Source organism: Accipiter gentilis, chromosome 5 (assembly GCF_929443795.1).
Source record: "Accipiter gentilis chromosome 5, bAccGen1.1, whole genome shotgun sequence".
Classification (NCBI taxonomy): Eukaryota; Metazoa; Chordata; class Aves; order Accipitriformes; family Accipitridae; genus Astur; species Astur gentilis.
In genome coordinates this window covers 4,319,063-4,343,976 of record NC_064884.1, presented here as the reverse complement: position 1 = coordinate 4,343,976, position 24,914 = coordinate 4,319,063, and the positions used below count along the sequence as shown (strand labels likewise).

The 24,914-nt window shown below is 42.7% G+C and overlaps 1 protein-coding gene across 9 annotated transcripts in view; it reads right to left on the bottom strand.

The window, feature by feature from the left end:
* Positions 1-188: 188 nt before the first annotated feature.
* The window catches only part of CDON (cell adhesion associated, oncogene regulated), a 55,734-nt gene continuing 31,008 nt past the window's right edge, over positions 189-24,914 (bottom strand). For 8 of the 9 annotated variants that reach the window (XM_049800382.1, XM_049800381.1, XM_049800377.1 and 5 more), the window contains 12 exons: positions 23,544-23,836; positions 21,537-21,711; positions 20,323-20,451; positions 18,459-18,665; positions 17,549-17,730; positions 16,097-16,202; positions 12,795-12,917; positions 11,093-11,320; positions 9,704-9,978; positions 7,223-7,302; positions 2,286-2,542; positions 582-1,598 (listed from right to left, as the gene is read on the bottom strand). In XM_049800382.1, coding sequence (XP_049656339.1) covers positions 1,432-1,598; positions 2,286-2,542; positions 7,223-7,302; positions 9,704-9,978; positions 11,093-11,320; positions 12,795-12,917; positions 16,097-16,202; positions 17,549-17,730; positions 18,459-18,665; positions 20,323-20,451; positions 21,537-21,711; positions 23,544-23,836 — 2,222 coding nt within the window. In that variant the 3' untranslated portion in view covers positions 582-1,431. Of the gene's footprint in view, positions 1,599-2,285; positions 2,543-7,222; positions 7,303-9,703; positions 9,979-11,092; positions 11,321-12,794; positions 12,918-16,096; positions 16,203-17,548; positions 17,731-18,458; positions 18,666-20,322; positions 20,452-21,536; positions 21,712-23,543; positions 23,837-24,914 lie in introns of all 9 variants that reach the window. The other variant, XM_049800385.1, reaches the window with a different exon arrangement.

Below are 24,914 nucleotides of genomic sequence, written 5' to 3'. Positions count from 1 at the left end.
CAGTCAAAGCCCACGGGTTTCACAGTGTGAAGTCCAGGGTGGCAGCAGTAGGTTTGCAGGGAGTTTCAGAATTAGGCAGCTCTGGCTGGGAGGACACACAACCCTAAAAAAAAAACCACAAAAAACCCAAACAAACAAATAAATCAATATATTTATAAATAATACAATAAAAGGAAAAAAAACCCAACCCACCGCAACACTTAAAACAGCCCACAGAGAGATGCTGCTACCAAAGCAGATTGCAAGAGCTTCTTCCTCAAACAGAAATCACTCCCTAAAACCCCACTGCTCACAAAGTGGCTTGCTGCACCTGTAGTGCCTTTGCTCCCCGAGGGTTTTGCAGCAGTTCCAGCCAGGCCAGCGTTGCTTCCTCCCTTCCCAGCCCCGCGGCCTGCGCTGGCTAGAAAAATACTCACTCCCCGAAAAGGCGGCTGCACATGTGTTGCCTCAGGGCAGCTGTAACTGTAATTTATGCGCCTCATTTCTGGGATTATGCGCTCTTGAATTTTTTTGGGGGAGGTAGTGCTTTACAAGCACTGGTTTGTTTTATTTACTCTGATTAAATTTGGAAAGGGAAAAAAAAAACCCCACCCCCAAACCCTGCAGTTAATGTTGCAACACCTACATCATGCTGTTTCCGAGGGGCAGGCAGGTTTCTTACAGCCACGCACAGGGCTGGTGGGAGCTGCTTCAACACAACTTGTTTCATTTCAGAGCCTATTCAAGCCGTTAGTGTTCCCTCAAACCAAGGAGTTAAAAGTGCAGTTGAACTAGATTTTGTCTTCTGCAAGTGGGAAGGCGAGACAGGCTGGATTTTCATCTGCAAACATAAGGGTCATCGGACACCTAAAGACACAAACAGTCGCCAAACTGAGCTCTGTGCCTCAAGCCGCGCTGTACAGACTCAGCCAAGGTTTGTTTTTCTTATTTATTTTTGTATTTACCCACCGGGTCCTTCCCACAGAAACCAAAAGAGGATGGGAGGTGTTCACAGGAAGGAGGGTTCCAGTACCGCAATGCCGAGCTGCCGGAGAGGCGGCAGCCATCGGTCATAAGCATCAGACCCGCTTCTCACTAAATCCCTGTATCAGACTTTCTCTGAAGTGCTTCTTGCACTGGTAATATGCCATGGAAAACACACTCCATATTTCCCATCGTTGTTCTTTATATTATTACAATTCTTTTTTATACACGTAACCAGGCTAGTTTTGCGGGGCAGGGGGGGAGGGGGGGGGCGGGGCAAAAAAGGAATTTCAAGGCATAAATAATATAAAAAGGCAACCATTTTTAAAAACAAGATACATTCATATGACACTACTACAAAAAAATAAATAGTGACTCTCTCTGTTATAATTAACATCCCTCCATCACTCCTTTTCAGCGACTCTGCTGTGCAGTTACTGGCGTTAAGTGGGGACAACAGTCACTTCCTCAGGTTTCCTGCAGCTGGAGCTGCTGAAGGTCCCCAGAACCATTTAAGGTGACTCTGGATGAACTCCATCCTGTTTTTTCCTTACAGTTCTTTGAAACAGGCTGCAGAATAAGGGGACTCCAGCTCAAAATGTGGTTTGACGTTTCCGAGTGCACGCAGTTGTCACCTGCAAAGCAAGAGCAGGGTGGGTTGGTTGGTTGGTGGTGGTTTTTTTTGTTTTTAAGTAGATCACCTCTTCTTTTAGCTCAATGGACCCACAAGCCCCAAAAATTCAGATTAGTAAGAGTGGCTGATGCTCTTTCAGCTCAGGCTCACGCCCACCACACCAGACACAAAACGTTAGGCAACAGCTCAGAGCATTAGCTCTATCCGAGCACGCCGATGGGACTGATATCAAATAGGTCACACCGATTAGGTCAGCCCAACTCCCACCTACATTTCTGCGCCTGTTCATGCCTACAGGAGGGCTCTAGGCCGTCACGGATGCCTGCTCATTAGGGAAAACTCCATTAGGTAGCATTTCAGTGGTTTCGGGAGACCACGGGTATGCTGTAGGTGCAAGCAGCTGCGAGGCAGCATAAATCAGTCACAGCCTCGTTATCTGGAGCGCGCCTGCTCAATGAGCTCCATTTAGAGGCATCAGTCACAAAGGGCACAACAGCCACAGGCACCTGAGCATCGTTGCTCCTCTTTTCCACGATGGGAAAGGTGGAACACTTAATCTTTCTCAAAAAGGCAGGTCTTTTGTGGGCTTAATTACTAGCTTCTCTGCAATAAATTAAGCGCCCTACAGCTGTCCTACAGAATATTCGCAGCTTCAAAGCCGGGCACCATCCTCTCCAGAACACCTTACCGTCCGTGTAATCCACGGAAAGCCGGTTCATGCCTTCTTGACAGCAGGGATGCTGGGCTGAGGGCTGCTCTGCTTTCTCCTTGCCGTCCTCCTCCAGCCGGGCGCTGCACTCCGGGACAGTGGAGGCCAAGCACATGGCCACCATGACGTGGTGATTCAGAGGTTTCATTTCCAAACCATCCTGCTGATAAGGTGCTACAAGGGGCACGACAGGTAGTGCGTTGCTGCTGAAAGTGCCATTGGTTTTGGTGAAACACCTGCAGATGGGACATAAGCCAAAGCGGGGTTACTCAGAGCTGCTTCCTTCCATCACGTATCTCGAGAAACTGCAATTTTTAAGTACTTTACCACTTGCCGTTCACTGTAACAACATTCAGACAGCTTGCCAAATAAGCTTTACATATATTTTTAGATCAATCCTGACATTAAGAAAAGGATTGAGCATTTTATAATCCCAACAGACAGCTGAAAGCATTCAAAACATGCGCTCGGTTACTTCCCCATTGATTGTGACCTGATGACCCAACCTGTGAGTCCGTTTCTCCATCAAGGCAGCCCCATAAAACAGGTTTTCACTGCCAAGAAAAAGAGCTCAAGTTTGAAACCCAAACAGCAAACTTAAGTACCTTGGAAAATAAATACTAAGCGTTATCAGAGTGAACACAAGTTAGAAAAATATATACAATATTATAAATATACACCCACCCCCCCCCACCCCCGGCTGTGTAAATCAGACTGTGGCCCTATAATACCTGCGTAAGGCTGTGAAATTGAAGTTAAGCTGCTAAATCAATTATTACAGCCAAGCTATTTAACCTTTAAACAAAAAGGAGCTGGACTTTAAGAGATGTGCATACCATTGCAGCAGGCAGGGAAAATGCCTACAGTGTTTGGAGCGCTGTGAACAACGTGGCCTCAGCGAACATTTATATAAGCAATTCCTACGTAAGAAAGCCCAAAAATCACACTTCAGTGTGGTTTTATACAAAACCATAATTACCGCAAAAGTAAAAGGTTCACTTGTACAGCTGCCATAAACTTTGGGAAACTAGCCCCCAAAACGTTCTGTGTTTTGCGGCACAGAACAGAGATGGATCCGCAGATAAAAGCATCAAAATAACGATGGAGAGCATTCAAACCCACCATGAACCAGTGATACTCCGAAATGCTCACATGAAGGCTAAACAGGCTTCAAGGTTTTTATATATTGATATGGACGCAACTCAGAGCTATTTTTCTTTCTTTTTTTTTTTCCTGCCAAATTTAAATATATCCATTGCCTGTTCTGCTCATGGTGACAAGCCTAATGCATCTTGCTATAGACAGCTGGTTATTACTGGGATGCTGCCTAAGTGCTGGCACTTTGAAATATAAAAATTGATACCTGGGATCTACCTGTTCAGGTGCCAGCTTATCTGGTAGCACAGCATGTTTCTTTAGAGTGATTCTGGCCCAAAACTGAGCAGAGCTGATCGTTGCATTGCTGAAAGAGGCGGGGGGGGGGGGGGGGGAAAGATGGACTTTGACATCACCCAGTCACAGGGTAACAGCCATCAGAGCTTAGTTTGATAGCAGCTGAGCCCTCAGCACCAAAGTAATAAGCTCAGATGAGTTTAAAACCAGGAGACATTAAGCTTGGCAATCACAGGAAGGTCCTGCCCAACTCCCCAAAAGCACTTTTATTGCATTAAAAAGGTCACGGCAATGCATAAAAACATCATGTTCAAGGGACTTGTCCTAGAACCTCACTTGGAGCCTCAGTTTACATTTTCACTTGAAAACCATGATCGATATTGCCAGACCTGAAAGAGCAACAACACATCCACAAATAAGACAAATAAACTTTCTTGAGGAGGAACCAGAACATGTTTCCCCTCCGGCAGATGTTTCACTTGCAAAGCCAAAACATGGGACAAGGGGGGATTCCCTCCAGCAGCTGCGGTATTGCCCCGGGAGCCTGCTCCCCTCCCAAATGCCATGAGGACGGAGCAGCACCAAGCTTCGTTTTCAACCTTCGCTCTCCTATTTTGTCCTTCTGCTCCCATAACTGCCTCCAAAATCATTATTCCAAGTACCAAAATACCACAGAAGCCACTGAAGAATCCACATGAAACACATCTGGTCTTCAAACAAATCCATTTATTAGTTTGCATTTCTTTCCGCAGAGGTTTTGACTGCAGTCACTTATTATTAAAAAAAAAAAGTCTTAGAGGAACCCATTTAAAATGCTTGGCTTTGCACGTTTATGGGGGTTTCTTTTTAAAGATACAGAGGTCGGTGTAGTTCTTTGTATTACTATACGGGCTTAAACGATGTTTCAAGACAGCAGTTCAGTTCTTTAAGCTTAAATAACCACATTTTGATGGAAACTAGCCATTGGTACATCCAGAGCAGAGAGTGCATGAATAGCGATGTAAAATCCCTGCTGCAGAAAACACATTTTCTATCAGTTCTCAGTGCTAAAATCCTACCAAACTATAATCTAATTTAAAAGCCTGCACCAGCATAATTTAGACTTAAAAAGCTGGAAAAACAGACCGACGCTGCTTTATGTCAAATGTGTATTTCAGAATTCTGATCAGAACACAGCAAATTTGCAAAGAAGAGAGATCTGCAAAAAGGTAACTTCCTCTGCAACCATCAGGTACCTAGAAAACTTTAGTGCAGAAGCACCAGAAAATAAAAAAAAAAAAATCAGTTCTCAATCCTAATGTAACAAGCGTAACCCACACTCTTCTTACCGGCTTTGTCCGCAACAGCAGAGCGGGTATCCACGTTTCAGCAACTTCTACCTCTGGCAAGCCTCCATGAGCAGTTACGAGAGCATAAAGTGCTAATTTAAACAGAAGACCGAGGGATTTCACCACTGTAATAATAAAACCTGCTCCGAAATGGCTATTGCTGAAAACAGCCATGATAGCCAGCTATTAAATATGCTAAACCTTTAGGATTCATTTGCACATGGTCACAATTCAAATGACTGCTAAATTCAACCCAAATCAGCAACAGCTCCAAGTGTTCAGTGGAAACAGGCTCATTTATGAATTAGCAGTGCCAAGGTGGAACGTATGAGCAAGGCCACGTGCTCCTGAAATGCTCACGAGTTAGAGACTGTCACCCTGCTAGAGGTGTTTCCACTTGAACCGACCTTCCCCTGTCATCACGTGGGTGTTTTGCAGGGGGAATTGCCTGGTTTTAGTACACAAGGTGCAATAATTCGAGGGTGAGACAAGGCACGGGTCCTCTTTGCACAAACAGGAGAGCAGATGGAGGGGACAGCCCTTACCTGCATAAGGTAGCTAAGAGGCTGAGCAAAGATGGGGCAAAGACTCCAGACCCAAATTCCAACTTGCCAAAACCTACTGACTTGACTGCACTAACCCACCAAGCCTTTCTCCTCCTTCTCCTCCTCCTTGCCCTGGCCATACGTCCAGCTCCCTGGCCCCTGGTGTAATACTCCAGCACGTTTCTGGTCCTCCTTGTTCCCCTCTCCCATGTCCTCCTTCCACTCCCCCAGCACCAGGAAGGGAATAGAGCAGTCCCGGCTGTGCAGCTCTCCTGCCAAACGGAGGTTAACGGTCCCCTGTGGGGTAAGGCAGCTGTAAAGGACAACTTGTTTCTCTATCAAGCAGTCAAATATAGAACAGGGATGTGAAAATTCAAAGTTCAGACCCTGCTGATGACCCATCTGGGAGGAACAGTACAGTTGCAGAGGAGGGAACTCATTCTCCCTGCTTTCTTAAGAAAGAAAGAGCAATTAAAAATTTAAATATGCTTAAAACTGGCAAGCAAGCTCTTAATTACAGTATAACACATACAGCATGTTCCAAATTACGGTCAGTCGTACGCATCTTGATGACTGCTGTTACACAGCCTGCCTTGAAAACAGACAATTGGCTTGTAAGCAAACGGTAGCTTGCTTTCCCCAGAGGCCAGCCATGACATTGGTCCAGACAAAGTGTGCCCTGCTCTACCTGTGAGTAGCAGCCCATCTCCATCACGCTATCAAGCATATATTTATGGAAGGAGGAAGAATTTAAAGCCTATTTTAAGTTATATTTTAAAAAGTAAACCCATGAAAATAAAGAGAACATGTTTTCTGCCTTCAACAACAGCTTAATTTCAACTCGGCTTCTCCAAATGTACACCTAAAGGCAGCTGACAATTTTATTAAGACAGAAAATTCAAAGTATGATTGAAAAAATCCAGAATTTACCAGTCAGAGCAGTCCAGCACGTCTGACTTCCAGTCCTATTTTTAGCCATTAAAATAACCAGAGATTTAGTCAGAAGCCTGGAAGGATATTCTTTAAAACTTTCAAAAGTGAAAAACCTAATAAAAATCCAGGCTCCCAGCTACAACGTAGAAGACAGATTTTCCCTTATTATATAGAAGAATCCTTTTTCTCACACACAAAAAAAAAATGTATCCCATGCTGACAATGGCTGGCCAAACTGCTCCTGAAGGCCTGAAGAACCTCAAATCCCATGTTTTACAAAGAACAGCGTTGTGAAAGCAAAGCTGCAACTCTAGGTCGTTGGCGTTCTTAAGAGAATGGCAGGAAATGTAAAATACAGAAGACCAATTAAATCCTATTTGACAAACTCCATATGGAATGATTTTGTTATCTCAAAACTGAAGAAAACACAGGAAATAAGGTTTAAAAAAGAAAATCCAGTGCCCAACCTGCCTCGCTTCCTAGAGAGCTTCAGAGGAATATGTTGAGCAAAATTTGCTCTAGGGTTTTAATAACTCGTTTTATTCCATCCCACAGACAACCACCAACTGCTCTCCAAGTCATAGACTGACATCGAGCTCCTCCGTACCCTCTGCCAGGACACAAGCTCTCTGCTTTTGTTTGCCCCAGCTTTAACATAGCACACAGAGTCAGGGCTTCTGTTTGTGAAGGTCCTGCCTTCATGCGAGTTTTACATCACCTGTTATTGTTCCGACAATTTCGGCAACTGATGCACTCCGAGGGGTCAGCCTGAGGCACTGCTGTGTACATCCCACCGCCCTGCAGCAGGAAGGATTAATAAAACAAAACAAACAAACAAAAAAATAATATCAATCACTGTTCAAAGATACAAAAGCGAGTCACCAAGCAGGCAGTTCAGCTCAAGCTAGTGCCCCAAGCCCTTTCACTTTGTTTTCAAACTCTAATCACCTTATCAATCTTCAGATCCATGCCCCATAACGTGGCATGGCAACACTGAGCTATTATACAAAGTCAAGTGGAGGGTTTTTGCCAGCATGTGTGTCAGAGAAAAGTAAATAACCGCAGCTTAGACAAGTATGTGGTAATTTCCCTGGTCTGTTTTCAGCTTAATACGCTCAGGTTTAATTTAATAAACACACTGTAAATATGTTTATTTTTAACACTGATGACAGACATGAAAGCAAACTGCTGTTCATTAGCAAACTGTGCCTGTTTGGGGAGAGAGAGTATTAAATTTGCAGGGCTGATGTCACAATATAAACCCATCCCACTTTCCTGTAATTACTCCGATTAGATCAGTTTACTTCGCTACACTGATTTTTGAAACATTTAATATTTTTACAGATGGGGTAATTCCTTAGCCAGCAATGACTCTGGGTGAGAGGGATTTTGTGTTGTTAGTTTTGGCTGAAGGGGCCATTACAAGCAAGTAAAAATGCCCAGATTAACACATACCTCATTGTTAAAGACTAGGCGGACACTGATGCAGGAGCCACTCGAAAACGGCACTGTGGAGCTGGGCTACCACACCACGTTTCAGGAGGGGAGCCAGTTTGGGAAAGCTCACCTGGCTTTTGAGATTTCAAGTGGTAGGTAACTATCTAACAATCCCTATTTCTGCTAAATCAAGGTTTATCCTTAAGTTTTTGAGGCCACTCAGTGCAACGGAGAGCACTGAGGAAAAGCCTAATTAGTCTTGATTGCCATCCTGGCCAGTTTCTCTCTTCCTCATTTAGCCCAATCAATGAAACAATAAAGAGAGCCCTAATGAGGATAAGAACATCCTGTTCCTCTGGTGCCTCACCCACATGCCAGTCCCGATCCTTCTATGTGGGAAGAGATTGCTTGACTCAAACTTTCTACAACATGGAGGGGGGGGAAGAAAAACTCAGCCCAGTCAACTATTTGCAGCAAGACAGAGGCGTTGCACATCCCACCTCGTGGCACAGAGGAGCTCCAAGCCCCGAGACCTGTGTTACCGCATGTGTACTTCCTTCCTTCCCCCAAAAAACATAAAAGTAAGAGGGACAAAGCATCAATGTAAGCCCCCAAGCTTTCTCACGGGAGAGCTTTCAAGCACTGCAAAATCCTCCCTTCCTGAGGGCTTGTGTGGTTGGAGACTTTTGGAGAATTTGACCCACTGGGAGGTTGGACATGTCCAAAAAAACATAGTTTCAGCCTTGGTTGCTCTTGAAAGCAACCAAAAAGTGGCACTTCTTGCTACACGAGCAAACCAAAGACAGAATCAGGTGAAGAACCAACTGGTCTGGACTCAAAGCTGGAGTTAACTGAAGTGGCAACTACTGTGCAAGTGCTAATTTGTTGTTCAATAAAACAAAGTGCTTGTGTTCAATTACTAACACAAACAATAGCCCCATTTTTTTTTTCTCCAGAAACAGCATGGGTTATTCAGACTTTTAAACTTTTTCTTTCAGTTTTCCTGGGCAATGTTCACAGTTTTGAGTAAGTTTAGTAAGTTTGAATGCAAGCCATCTGTTTCCATAGACAATAATGAAATCATTATTCTCTCTTGGAAACGGGACACATTTCAGCAAATGAAGTATTTTTCCACAGCATACAAAGGCTGGATCACAGGCTTAAATTAGTTTTTAATTTTATTTTAAATTTCAAAACAAAAAAATGAGCCTGTCTCAACAGTCACAAACAAGGGACTAAAAAAAAAAAAAAGCCTTATTACATTGCTGCATTTCAAGATGTATGGGGCATTTTATTTTATGGAACCTCCTGCTACATTCGTGCTTTGCCATAATTAATAGCATTGCTTAGAGTTACAGATCTGAAACAGGTGGGGGAAAAATGGGTGATCCATAAAGCTGCAGAATAAGCAGCTATAATTAAATCTATTTAACTTGAAGATTGAGAAATACCATATGTACAAGTAAAGTATCTCAGCCCAGTACTGAAGCATTCTCAAAGCTTACATGCTGTTAGAAGGAGGGTAGAGGCAGATTTCCCAGAGTAAGTGGAATTCTTGCTGTCATCTGATATTCTCAAATGAAAACCATGATGTTTGTATCAGAAATATCAGCCCAGTTGCTTCCTCTGGGATAAGTAATTTAGTGGAACTGGCTGTTATCAATGGATGAGTATTTCCCCCACCCAAATTAAGTCTGCTTCTACAACCTCTGAATAAATCCCAAGGTCTAGGCTGAGCCTTCCACCTGGCAAAAGAGCTTACGTTCACAAGATGGTGGGGATGTTCATAGTCCATGTGCATCCTGGACAGGGAGTTGGTGTGCCCTGGGTACAGCCCAGCTCCTCCATTCATGATCCCATTAACTCCATTAGCAACTTTATGATGGACATGCGGACAGCCGTTGCTGAGGCCGCCGTTGGTTATAAAGTTTCTGTGGATGCTGCCATTGACTCGGCTTGTGCCGGGTAAGGTCGTGTATTCAATCATTTGCCCGTTGATATCTGTCCCTTGATAGAGATAGCCAGGAGGGTCATATTCTGCAGGAGACATTATTACCAAAAGCATATTTATTGCCAAATGAGAAGTTAAATAAGCACCAAATGAGAAGTTAAACGAGCACCTCTAAGAAACAAAAGAAACTTATTTTCTCTTTATACAGCTTTTGTAAATTAACTGTACTATCTAAGTGCTTAGCATACAAACGTAGAAATGGAAAACAGCTACACCCTGGAGAACAGACCAGGAACGTTGGTCTGAAAGGACTGAGCTGACGTCAGTCACTATGAAGAGTGTCCTAAAAACAGGCCATTTGTATAATCAGTAGGCCCTCTGCTATCTGCTACAAACTACTTCCAGAAAGTATCTCTGGGCCGCAGCTGAAGACACTATCTTATCTTGCAAGAAGTTTTGTTTCATTTCTCTTTGTCAGAGAGTAAGGACATTTAAAAATAACCACAGGCTGTGGAAAGAGCAAGGCAGATTTATGCATTAGGAACAGAAAAGACTACTGAAGAGATTCTGCTAGCACAGAATCGTTTGGTAGGTACAGAGCACCTTGAAAAAAGTACTTAATCTCCAACGCCTCTGCTCAAGGGTCCTACTTGCAAACTGGCATGTTTTCCCTATTAACACCTCACTAAAAGACTTGGACATTGAACTCCATTTTACTGTGAAGAGACAGAGAGGTAACAAGGGACTCGTCCTCCAAGCACTGGAAGTTCTTTTTCTTTCCAGATATACACAAGAGAGGGAGAGGTGTGGAGTTTAAGTCTCCACATTTTAACAAGTGCTTGTGATTACACACAAGTTCTGCCACTGCAATCAGCAGAAACCTATGCAGGTGCTTAAAGTTAAACATAAGCTGAAGAAACTTTGCCCAGGAATTTCACAAACCATTCTTTGGGTGAAATGGCAGCACAACTGTGCAGCAATGCAGCAGGGTTGCAAGCATCAATGCAAAGAAACAGAGACGTTGCTGCTCTTAAAAAAACCCCACATCTTCACCTAAGGCACACCTAGAAAGTACAAGTCTCTAAATAAATGCCAGTTGGCTTATAACAAGAAACTGCTTCCTATTCATAAAATGTAATGCAAACGTTACTAACTTTACTCTGATATTTTCATCATGAAAGGAAACCAAAAATAACTCACTCTGCATGGCATTTTGCTGACGGTTCTTCCACAGACACATGGCAATGAAAACGATGAGAATAAGGACCATCACCCCAAGGACGCAGCCCACGATCAAGTACAGCATGTCACTGCTCCGAACAGGGCCGTTTGAAGGCCCAGCTCCGCTTCCCCCAACCCGATCGGGGGGATTCGGTGGCGTACTCAGGTCTTTCACTGGATATTCAGATGCTCCTGGCGTGCGTTTCACTGGATGAAATAAGAGACAAGTACAGGTGCGCTTTCTAAATATGTTTTTTCATTGTGAAATGAAAATAATTACTGCTGAGTTAGAATCCTAATGCCTCAGAAAGATAGCTTCCAAGTCAATATTAAAACCTGTAACGAGAAGGCCAACTACTATTGGGTAATAACTATTTGCCTTGGAAAATGGTTATTATCCAGCTTGCTAACCCTCTCATTGAGGTCACTCGAAACTTTAACGAGCAACTCAGCATAGGCATGGCTAGAACAGCACTAACTCCCAGCTTGAAAGAGTGCAAATCGTTCCACTTCTGAGGTCAGGAAAAACCACAACGTGCATTTCTATCACCTAACCACTGCCAGATGACCTACTTTTATCTGATGTGAACCCTGCTAAGCCCGTTTTCAAAACCATACTATTGAAAATACTAAGAGCTGAAAAGCAGCGAAAAAGAGATGCTAGTTTAACCCAGCAATTAAATTTACATTAGTTTTCAGCACATGACAGCTCAGATTCATTTCATTTGACACTAAAAATCTAAAAGAGCTGCCTGGCTTAGGAGTGAAGCTGGTCAAGAGAGACACAAGCACCTTCATGCAGATACATTAGACAAGCTAGATCACCCCCACAAACCTGGAGGAGGTGCATTTTAAAGAAGAGTCAGTATGAACGACAGATTACATCTTGCCGATTTTAAAATTAGGGAAGAAAGCTATATTCCTTGGAGGAGGAAGACCAACTGTGCGCACAGCCTGAAACCCTGCAGCTCTTAGCCCTTCTTTCAAAGGCTTCACTACTAACTTCGCTATATTTTGATGCTTCCACTCCTAGAGGGCTTTTCTTCTTTTTTAGAAAACATTTTTTCATAGCACTGCATTTGAAGTTTACTGTCTGCATTTTCCCTTTACAGCCTTACTTGGTTTTAGAGATTAAAGGAGACAGGAATTCTTTGCAAAATAAATGTGACTGCCGTATCTGACACTTCCAGAGAACAGTACAAACTTTGTGCCAGAGGCATGCAGGATTAGTGATGGAGGCAGCCAACATAACCATCAATTGCTGTGGTCTGCACTTATACAACGTGTCACAGAGCCCCAAAGACATAAAACAGACGTACAAATCAATTCTGTCATCTTCAAGAGCACGGTTGTCTCCTAAGGAGAGGCTATCAGCACAGCAGAAAAAAAAAAAACCCAAAACAACAACCCAGAACAACAATACTATCTCTTAAGCAAGGCAAATCTGCAGAGCTTTGCGAAGAGCCTTTCTCGGGAGTGCAACGTATCAGTTTCCATATGTTCAAAACAATCCCAGCTTCGGAAGACAAAACAATCCTCCAAAACATTCCAGAAAATTACGGTCTCCATTGCAGCTGACTTTTGCACTGCAAAGAAATTTAACACAGCAGATATTTCACGCCACAAAATGCCACCTTCACGTGGTCCCACAGGCGAGCAGACGCACTATTTCGGCACTCACCTTTGGTTTCGCAGATCATCACATTGCTGTACTCGCTTTCACCGCCTTCATTATAGCACTGCATTTTAATGTCATAAGATGTTTCTGGCTGCAGGTGATTTATCAAGTGCCACTGCTTCGTACCTATGAGAGGAGACAAAAATAAATCAATTGCATTTCATTTACTCACATGAGCAAGAATTAGGTACGACTATGTCGCAGCATCTTTCTCTACCAAATGCAGGGGTAATGCAGCTTTTCCTGTTAGCACAAAAGCCTTTATTAACTATTTATGGACTTATCTGAAGTCATAAGACTCACACTGTCTTGCGAAATAGATTCTTAGAAGAACCTCTTGATGAATAAAGGTGGGGTTTTTCATTATTTTCAATTGATTTTTAAAAAAACATTTCACTACAAAAAACATAAGTCGCTAAACTCAAAAAACAGACTTCCAAGTTTCCAGCAACTGTACATTTAAAATCAACAGCAGTTCTGTGCATCTTAAATATGAAACTGCTGAAGGGATGGGTTTAGGATGGGTTATGCTAGCTATTTACAATATGCAGGGCAAATAACAAGGAAAAACTGGCAGAGAAAACAGATTAAACTTAGGAGAGGGGAGAAACTTCACTGTGGTAAGACCCTCTCCCCCTTTGCAATCCGGCAGGATCCCTAGAGATGCGAGGTACCAAGTGAAGTCGCCTGTTTTTCGCAGGAAGGATACGTCTGTGTTGCTCAACTTAGCCAAAACCGCAAATAATGGAACGTGCATTTTATTAAACATACTAGGAAACAAAATTAGACAGCGAGGCTGCCTCTTGCGCTGCCTGCCCCTGCAGAGACGGATCCCAAGCCAAGCAATCTTCTCTAATAGGACGGTTTTGTCATCTCTGGCTCCCGGCCAGCATTTCATTTAGACACCCTCCTGAAGTACTGAACACTTCAATATAAATCACTCTCAGTTTTTACTTTCACGGGCTTGTGACAAATTTTAATAAACAGCGACTCTTTTTTTTTTTTTCCTCCCTTTTTTTTTTTCCCCCCCTTTAGGGAGTTTAATTAACTGTTTGCGCGCTCTTAATCCCTCTTGGAAAATACCACCTTGAACTGTTTCCACTGTTTCTAAGAAACTGTCATACCACCTACTGATTTAAGCATTAATAAAAAAAATAAAGCCCGCCTGGCTGGCAGGGGCTGTCACCATGACTCTGTTCGAACTTCTCTGGGACCCAAGCCCAGGTGTGGCTAGTCCTGCCAGGTCAAAAAATGGCAGGGCATACCCAGGAGAACCCCATCTCAGTTCGGGGGTTTTCGGAGGGCACACACCGCGTGGTCTGAGCTCCATCCCTTGCATGCCAGGCATCCCAAGTGAGGGCAGACAAGCCCTGGCTGAAGCTGGAACCGGCCTTTCCTTAAATCGCACGTTTTCCCCAAGATTCATACTCCGTTTTCCCGTCACCCCCACCCCCAAGCATTCCTTTCAGTAATTACTACACCAGGTTTTAGGTTTCCGCTTCAAACCATTAGTGGAACTGGAATCAGTACAGGCACTTTAACTGTCCTCTTCGTGCACCATTAGCAAGGAAAAACATTTAAACAACTGACATCAGACTGCATTTACATTTAAAATTCAATCTCCAGGACCCTCGAAAGAAGAGAAATTCAGACCATCAATGCAGGACAGGGCTGGTTTTGCTTTGCTTTTGCTTAAAGCTGCTGAAAGATACCGAGGAGCCATCCGAGTCAAGCTTTTTGCTTTTTTTCTTTAAATAAAAACTGATTTTGCCTGTAGCGGCATTTATAAGGAAAAAAAAGTTTTCTGCAGAGTTTTGAATGTCTCAAAAGACAAGACTTAACAGGAAATGGTGAGGAAAGCCTACGGCAAGTACTTAGCTAATACAGGCATCACAACACTTTTTCCACAACTCATGCAGTCATTTCAAGATAAAATTCCCTGTCAAAAAAAAGACAGATTAATTCAAAGGTAGTAGAGGGGAAAAAGTGAAGAACAAGTGATTTATGGCAAAAATACCTTAAGTCACGTTTCTCTACATACTTCACATCAAATGCTTCCAATCACACTTTAATTGAAAATAGCTCCCCCCCCAAAAAAAAGCTAATTTAGGGGATCACAGTAAAGAAAAGTTGAAGTTTAAGTATTTCCATCGAATGAGTTTCTGTTCCAGGCTTTGGCAGAGCAGAGCAGCTGCTAATGGTTTCAGACTGCCACAAAGAGTTCAATACACACACACTCTCTCGGAAAAAAATCAGAAACAAGCTAATTTCACAGCACAGTGGAGCCCACTTAAACAACTAACTGCTTAGTGTATAAGATCTATAAACACACAAGTTCTGTCTAGCAAAGGCTAAAATACATTTGCAGATGAAGGTGCAGACTGCATAAGCTTCTTTAAAGCAATCCTCTGAGCAGAAACTCTGGATCTTTAATAGCTTTAGAGTGTGCAAAAGCTTATGTCACACATCAAAGTACTATGTGGAGTATTGTCTAGCAGGGGAAAATTTTCAAAATAAAGTCCATTCCTCTTGTAACTGAAATAAATGAGGGGGGGAAATAATTAACGTCATTGGGACAGAATGAGATCACTACGTTTACTCAGCCCAAGCAATAAGGACATTAAGTAAAATATTTTTAAAAGGGTTTTCCACTTCTGGACTAATATAGACATTATCTAATAACTTCTTCCAGGAAAATGATGATCTAATATGCACAGGGGGAAAAAATAACCCGATTGAAAGGCAAAAATGAAGCACAAACATACCTGCATTTGCAGTATACCACAGCACTTGATGCTAAAAGTAACTTCCTTATAGCAGGATAAGCAATTAAGCAAGGTAAGAGGAGAGAAGGGCAGTTACATGCAAGGTACTACCTAGCTTAGAAAATCCATGCTGGAGTTAATCATCTTAAAAGCCAGCTAGTTATTAATACAGTCTGCAACACAGATGCACTTACCCTGGGTTAAATCTCATTTATGCTGCTTTCTCTTTACTCAACTACTTCAAGCTAAATCAGTTTAAATAGACCTACATTAAGGATTTGTAGCAGTATAACAAGACAAACTTAAAAGCAGTATTTAGTTCTCAAGTTTCCATGTGGAAGAGGCTTCAGAAGGAAGAAACAAGTTCATGTGTGGGCAGAACTTGACATTATGTAGTTGAGATAGCTACTTCTGTGAAATATATTGTAAAGACTTAGTTTGGGAAAAGCAGTTTAGATTTCATATAAACACAGCCAACATGGCTACATGATGTTCTTCCCCATAAGTAGTGTTATTAAGCATCTGTACACTGCACCATACCTTCCACGATATCCCTCTTGTAGTCACTATCATTGTCGCTGTCTGTAGGCCGATAATAGATATAAAATCCTTGGATGGGTGTGTTATTGTTGCTTGATGTAATATACTAAAAGAGAATTTTAAAAGACTGCATCAGAGAAGAAAAATTTTGATCGAGTCCTGCTGAGTTGTCACCACTGAGTATCTTGCCAAATTGAAATACCTATTTTTTTAATAAGGTTGTGCAAGCAAGGTGTGGGGGGAGGTTTGCACAGAAGCTACAACAGAAAAGATGATTATCAATCGCTGTGGATGTGCAGACACAGCTAAGATGAGCGCTATGCCAGAAGTTCTCACAGGGCTCCAGGAGAGCTCTCTGCCGCTGAACTCCTCAGACCACTTGAAAAAAGGAGGGTAGCATGGGGACAAGAGACTGAGCTAGGGCTGACGCTTTTCTCTCACATCACTTTCCAAACCGCCAGTTAGTGTTTGACCACGAACTGCCTGAAAATTTGTGTGATTAATGGAAATGGAGAAGTTAAGACCATTTTTACTTCAGAAAGAGTTAAGGTCACTCTGAAATTCAGCTCAGGAATATTTTACTTTAAGTTATGCAGCCTCCTGAGGAACTAGAGGTTATTTTAAGTTTATTATCCTTAACATCTCTTAAGGCTGAGCTAGCAGAGCAAACTAACACTGGGAACTCTACACGTTAAATCCTCCAAAGTATACCAGGGGGTTAGATTTCAAAACAAGAGCAAAGAATTTCTGTGGGTTTCAATAAGGACTTTAAAGTACTTGTTTACAAAAGACGAGGTAACAGGGGAAAGGAAAATGTTTCTCTAACATGAAACCTCTACTAGATGCGAGGAAAGACAGCGGGTTTTAAACACAGTGCCCGCTTCCAGCCATCACAGCCTGGATTGACAAAAGCAGCAGGAATTGCAGGAAACGAAGCCAACTCGCTCGCAACTCATGGCATGAAGAGGGGTTTGGACAGAGTTAAGCCCACTGGTGCCTCTTGATATGTCTGTGCCAAAGCAGGTGGACTAAGGCGGCTGCAGCCTTTCACTGGAGCTGCCAGTTGGGCTCACATCTGGTGTAACCCGAGGAGGTGGTGCGTGGCATCCCCAGGGAGCTGGAAGGGGAGAGTGAGGTGGAGGGAGGCTGGGAGACAGTGCAAAAGGCAGCAAACAACCAACAGGGCTGCCTCGGAGGAGGAAAAAGGGTTTGGTAAACGGGGGGCGGGCAAAGGGCTTGAGAAGCATATGGCCCATTAAGTTACCCAACTCTACCATACAAGCATGAAGCATCTTAGCCCTCTTCTACGAACAAGATCATCTCTTGAGCCTCAGGGCAGGCGAAACCGCCACTCACTACTCTGCAGTCAGCTCTTAATCCTTGACTCTTAAAAGCCACAGCAGTAAAAATTGGCCTGCAACTGTGAGAAGAACAGGAGACAATTATACCTACCGTCCATTTTAACATGATCTGAGTGTCACTGATGGCTTCGGTATAAGCAATGTGAGGTCCTGTGATAGGGCGGTTGGAAAACCGGCTGGTAAATCCGGCTACTTGGTAAGGGCGAGATGCTGCACTGCGTGGGCTCTCCCCATAATTGTTCACTGCAATCACACGGAATCTATACATTTCTCCTTTTAAGGGAAAAAGTGAAAGAAAGAAGATGTTGTAGCAAAACAAGCACTAGAAACAGGATTCAAGGAAAGACTAAACAGATTAGCAAGTACTTCTTGCACAACATCCAATCAGAAAAAACACAGGACTCATCGTCACAGACTAATGTGGACATTAGAAATATAAACAGCTTCTAAAAGTGATTAGGGAAATTCACTCAAGAAAAATTCAAAGGCTATTACACACAGAGATGGAGATCAGCTCAGGAAGTCCCTAAACTGCAAACTGGTGGGTACAGAGAAGATGCTTCAAAGGATAGCTATCAATATCCATTCTCCCTACTCTTGCACTCTTTCCCTGAGCTTTCAGGGCTTGGACACTGGGAAAAGTCAGGACAGACGTTTTTCCATTAATGCATTTTTCTCTTTTTGCATTCTGAGTGCTTACTAGAAGAACAATTAAATTAAAAATACCAATAAGACACAACCCTCCTCTCCACCTGAACAAGTATTAAATTATGGTGGGTTTTTTTTCCACTTGGAAAGCCAGAAATCAACTTGAATTCATGTAATGAGCTCCTATTCCACACACACAAAAAAGCCCTAGCCAACCAGAAACAGGATAAACCAAGCAGAAGTTAAAATGAAACAACCCAAGAGCTGCAGTATTCTCTCAGCAGGAGCGTAGTCATCTAAGCAAAGACAACAGCAACAACAGCTGAAGTGAAGGAAAGATCGTTTTTTAATACCTGGTTCCAAGTTACGAACTTCCACAGACAGCTTGGAAGGAGAAATGTTATCAGCTGCAATTAGCCAGTCGCTGTTTCGACCCAGGCGTTTATACTCCACTTTAAAGGCAGTAATGGGGGAGCCACCGTTTGCTCGTGGTATCCATGTGACGTAGACAGATGATTCTGATGCTGTGGAGATCGTGGGTCGGTCAGGAGCTTCTGGAACTGAAATGAGAAATTCAGTTACAAGAGGATTAGAGTCAGCTGGAACTTCCATTTTCTGTAGCAACTGATTAAACTAGTTGCCAATGATAAAATTAGACTTCATGTATTAACAAGGAGAATCTTAAATCCTCCCCTAGTAACTACTCCCCTTACTCTTCTGGAAAAGATGCCTGAAGAACAGAAAACAGAGGAATCAATAACTGTATCAACATAATAATCAAAAAAGATATGCTGTTGCACTACCCCAGCCCATCTCTACATGGAAATGGAAACACACACTAAGTGAACAGGAAAAATTTGGTTATCATCTTCAAAACCCTCAAATTCCCCCAGGCTCAATGAGACTTCAACCCATCCACACTAACGAGCGCTGTATTGCCAGAGAAATGAGAAGAGCAAACAAAGCATGCAACAAATTATATACTTACTGAACTCACTTGAAGTTACAGACAGCAGTGGAACAGAGAGAACGGAAAGAGGTGGTGTTAGTAAATCTGGCGATAACCATTCTAACAATCAATGAGAGCTGTAAGGCTTTACTAAACTACCTTGTATTCATTGACACGGAGCAGGTCACTGATGAGAGAAGGAACTGAGCAAGGAACAGCAAGCCAGCAGCTTTGAGGCATGAAGCAGGCTGAGCATTTGCAGCCGGGCGCACGTAAGGTGTCCCCTTGTGTGGCTCTTCTGATATTTAGCACTGTCACAGACATGCCACGCTCAACTCCTCATCTGGATTATTAAACCTCTCCACTCACCATTAGTTCTACCTAAAATTTTACATACCAAGTCACCTTTGAGATCTCAGCCCTTGAGTAAATTTGCCTGAATTAGGACAATGAGTTCAAAGGCTGGGGTGGTGAGAAAAAGGACTGTAAACACACTGTTTCTACTGGAAACCAGGCAAAAAAAAAAAAATTAAAAAAATCACACCTACTGGGAAGTGGTTGTATCTTCTTGCCATCAGAAATAAGCCCATCTCTGGGAAGCCACAGGAAAACATTCAGAACAGATATAATCCACTTTGAGAACTTAAAACTCTTGACACAGCCATTTCCCATTTCCCTTCTTCCTCTGCATCTTTCGCAGCGGAAGAGAAAAGAAAACCAGAGTATTTAGCAAAAAGAAACCACAGGTTTAAAAATGAGCAGCAAGAACGTGGGTTATACATGAAAATCTTATTTTGTGAGAGCCACACATGCAGCATCCTTGGAAATATTAAATATTCACTAGATCAGGGCATACATTTGCTAAATTCATAGCTTCCAATACCCCACCGCAGACGCCAAAGTCCGTAAGAAATACACTACTACTTGGTGACTTAACGCTGCTGTGGAAACACAAGGTATCAAGGAAGGTACTTAAAATGCTAATTCACTGTCTGGAATAAAGTAATCTCTCAGGTAATCCCAAAATCTCGAACTACGATCTTTTACTCTGGAAACATGCAGAAGAACAGAAAACCAGGCAGATATCTGACCTCATTCACAGAAGTCCCACAAATGAGGAAAAATACCTTTATCAAAGAAATCTAGGGAATAAACAGGAAATAGAAGAGGTAGTACAAGCACCTAGAGCAGTAATAAACACAAGTTAACTTAGATGCATCTGTTTGCAACACAACTTTTAGCACATGGGATTACACCCATACACCTACCTCCGCTGTGTCGAGACAGCTCAGGAAGGACAACACCAAAATTATTTGTCCCTTCGTGAACAACGGGATGTTTAGGAATGCCTACTGGTGGAGACGGTGCCTGAGTGTTTTTCGAGGATGATGTTCTTTCTAAGAAACATTTGATACACAGTACATCAGCTCAGGGATTGGATTAGAAAAAGCTGTTCATTGCCTCTCACAACATGCTCACTCCACAAGATCGCTCGCTACAGTGCAGGGGACTAAAGACCTCCTCCAAATCACAAGCTAAACAGTCAGGATAGCAATTAGGGAGTTTCTTCAGGAGAGCAAGAGAGGACACTTCCCCTATCAGCTCAGGGACTCTGAGTGACCACTCATAAGTGACCATTCGTCTGCAGTACTAACATGGGCAATACTGCACTTTGTGGTGATGCCACTGGCTCTTGCCTGGGTTTCAAAGCCCTCTCTCATCATGCAATCACAATAGGTGGTGAAAATTGCACACTGAAATCCATACCTAGAGAAAGAGGTTCAATAAAAATGCTATGGAATCTGCATTTGGCCATAGCTGGACGCAGGACGCTGAGCTGAGTGGACTTTTGGCTTGTGGCAGTATGTGTTTATCATGAATTCACAGATTTCACAAAAACATTACATTCTTAATAAAATTTTAAGCTATCCAGGTCTTGTACATTAGTATGAAAAATATCTGATTGTTTGCATGCTTAAGAGTAGAGCCACCAGCGTCCAAGCTTGAAAGAAAATTTTGCTTTGATTAGAAATGCTCTTTTGCTTGTTGCTGTCTGCACGCAACTATCAAAACAGCTGGCTTCCAGTCAGCTGAGAGATTTTCACTGAGGTGTCTGCAAAGCAGACCAGAAGCAGTTTTGTTGATATACGAAAACTTGATGGTGCAGAGAGTTTCTTTTGTGATACTCTGAAAAACCTGAACAAGGACAGGCCGCTCCCTGACTGAGCTCTTTTAAGCAAGAGGAACCTTACAGTATATATGTTAATAATCATCCCGAAAATATTACTATCAAGGCTTTAATAGCCTTAGTAATGCTCAGGAAAGTTTGCCCTACAGCTATTTTAGCTATTAGAGGCTGCACTTTAGCAACTAAATTGCAGAACATTTCATATGCGGCTTAGCAGACAACATACAGTTGATGTAATTTAAATAAATGTCCTCTCGAAAGCCTAGGACACAGGGAACATTGTGCTGCACCTACCTTTGCTGGTGCGAAATGTCAGCATAGCAGGCTGGCCTTCACCAGCAGCACTCCTCGCCACCATTAAAACTTCATACAGGCTGGATGGCTCCAGCTCAGTGAGCCGCAGCTCGTTCTCGCTGCCAGGGACACGCACTGTGTGCCAGCTTCCCACTGCACTGACACTGTCGTCCAGCTGCAAAGGACAGGGAGAGCGAGCTCAACATCAGCAGTGAATTGCACAGAACCCAACATAATACTCAAATCCCTCATCACTTTCAGACTCAAGCATCCAAAGAACCTCTGCCACTCGCCAGAACTCCTTACATTCTCCTATATCTACCTATGGTTTTTCTCCAAGTGCTTCTGCCACAAATCAGCACTTTTGCAATTACCTTCACAGTGCTCCTTCGATAAACTTACTTTCCCTCTCCATACACACATGTGCACTTGTTTTTGGAAGAAAAAAAAAAAAAAAATGCTCATTTTCACTTGTGGCCAAAATTAGCAAGAGACCAAATGATTTTAAAGACTTCAATCAGCCTTTAGCTGGCAGCATGTGTGACATTAAAGGGCTGGACCCAACACCCTAATGAGAAGGATATGTTCCCTCAACTATCCCAGCTTTTCCTGTACTTAAGCATTTTAAAATATTTATTGGGTAAAATGGGCAGCAAAAAGTATGTCCTAGTTAATTCTTGAGGCTGGGGAAAAAAATAAAGTCAGCAGGGAGACCAAAGATTTGTTTTTTATTAACACTTTTTTTTTTTTTTTTTTTAAAAAAAACTTTTTAATTTAACAGTGAAATCACCAGCTCCATTTAAGAAAGGAAAGAGATTCAGGGTAGTCTCTTAATGCTTGACCTTTGCAAGAAAACATTACCCCAAATCCCAAGGGAAAAGACAAAATTTCTACCACAAATAAACTGCTAAACAATATAAGACTTTAATAAAACATGGAAGGCAGATCTAAATGCCATGGATTATCAAAGGTTATGCCAGAGGTCTTTGTTCAAGTATTTTCTTCTGAAGCAACCACTCTTCCAAGGCTTTTATTCCCCCAACTTTTTTTTTCCTCTTTAAAAGAGGGAAATCAATAAAATAATTTAATGACACAAAGAGAACACCACCCTGAAAAACCATGGTAAACTACCTACTGAGAAATGCATGAGTGAGCACGTTTAATGTGGAAAGGATTGTTATGAGTGAACAGTAAGCATCAAAAAGGTCAAAGAAGTATTCAAAGCTTTCAGTACTTATGTGAACCAACCACCTTTGGATGAGAAATTACATCAACAGGCTTTGGCACTAGGTTTTCAGGAACTAACAGGTCAAAAATCTAAGCATTCCCTTCAGGCTAAGACAAGATCAGGATGTAGAGGATTAAAAAGCTTATGAAAAATAAACCAAACAGCTTCGCCATACAGAAAACTTTGCTTAGGAGAATGGGCACAGGCATTGCTTGGTTCTGATTTTAATCAGAAGAGCTCACTGTTGACACACCATTTTTAAGGACATGATAGGTATCTGCTTAGGCAATTTTAGCTCACCTTTGTATTTGGTAACTCCAGCTGAATAGAGTCTCTTTGGGACACAGAGCAGCAAACTCTTTGACATAGGCTGATACTCAGCTTCCCTTCTGATCTCAAGTGTACCCACCAGATTCAAGCTTGCTCACACTAATGCGTTTTTAACATCACTGAAGCTACGTACAATATGCCTTGGAACCCCACTCCCCATAGACTGTAACGATACTGTAAAAGAAATAAAAGCCTCAGCTCAGCTGAATAAATCTTACTTAAAACTAGATAGAACGGTGTACTTGTAACCAACTTCAGTCGCCCCTAAAATGAGCTGGGAGTGTGGCTACAGTAACATTGTGGTTCAACTGTATTCTATATTCTCTCTGGCCTGACACCACGTTCTTGTTAACACCAGCACTGCAACAATTACTGGTTCCTTGAGAAACCTAAAACAATGAAACGCATCTGCTACAGTGCACCGCTTCAACACTACAGAGAAACATTACCTTGCGGTATTTCACAAAATAGGCATTGATGGGCAAGCCCCCATCCCTCCCGGAACGCCACACCAGGTTGTACATGTCCGGCTTCAGCGTCTGCGGGGGGCTGAGGATGATGGGGGCTTCAGGGGGAGCGGCAGCACTCGAGGCTTTTTCCGTGGCAGCTGCATCCAAATGCAACTTTGTTGGAGGCGAGCTTGAAAACACTGTTTCTGCACCAAAATCACCATTGCTTTCATCGCTCTGGGCAACCTCCACAGGAGCCATTTCTTCTGCTTTCATGCCAGTTTCTAAAGGAACTGTAAAGGGAGGAGTCTGGTTACATCTTCAAGACGATGTACGTTTGCCCCATGCAGAGGTGACACTACATCATTTAAGAGCATCATTTCTAAACAGGCCCTGCTACAAAAAGCCAGTGCAAGAGATGCCCGCGCAGACCTGAGCCTGGTGCTAAGCTGCACCCTTGCACGCTGGCTATTTTTTCAGGGAAGAACAGTGGTTTTTGGTTTGTTTGGATTTTGGTTTTTTCTTTTTCCACAGTAGCAAAGACAGAAAACCTGAAACGCAACATCTGCAGGCACAGTTTGACTAGTACCTCCAATAAGTGAAGTAGTGGCAATGAATGTTAAAAGAAAAAAAAAGCTACACTTGTGACACAAACGGAGTAATTTTAAATTAATCACAGTTGTACAAGGAACTTTTCATGGCCTGAACTGGCGTGCACACAAGAGGACATTCTCCTACCTCAGTTTCTGAGGTTTTAGCTGTAATTTTGATCAGCTTTGAAAGTTGCACGACTCAACTACTTCATTTGAAAATTTATGCTGAGAATAAACTCAGTTTACAGATCTAACATGCAATTTAAAATACCAACACATTTCTAGAAATCCTGCTCCAGCCTCCTCCATCCTATTTACTTTGCCTGGTATGAAAAAAATATATATATATTATATATATAAAAATACATATAATATCAGTAGTTTGAAAGAGGCTGCAAGACAAAAAAAACCCCACTGTTTAGCCGATGCAGGGCTTGTCAGCATTCCAGGCAGGAAAGGGGTGGCAGGTTGGACAACTGAGATTATCCAGGACAAGTAAACGTCAGTGCTTAAAACGAGAACGTTTGGGAACCAGCGCAGCTCCTCAAGGTTGCACGCTGCAGTGCCGGGACTGCCAGATGTTCTTAGCCCTGTCCGTCCTTTCAGATTTGTGTAGGTTTATGTTACATGCTGGGGTCTGGAAGGGGAAGGGAATGAAGGGAACTTGGTTTACAAAACAAACAAATTCCTTGGTAATGTAAAGCCTAGGCAGTGTTAGCCTGGCTGACTCAGATTCCTCCAAACCTCCATTAAAATACCAGCAGCAAGTGTGGCTGCT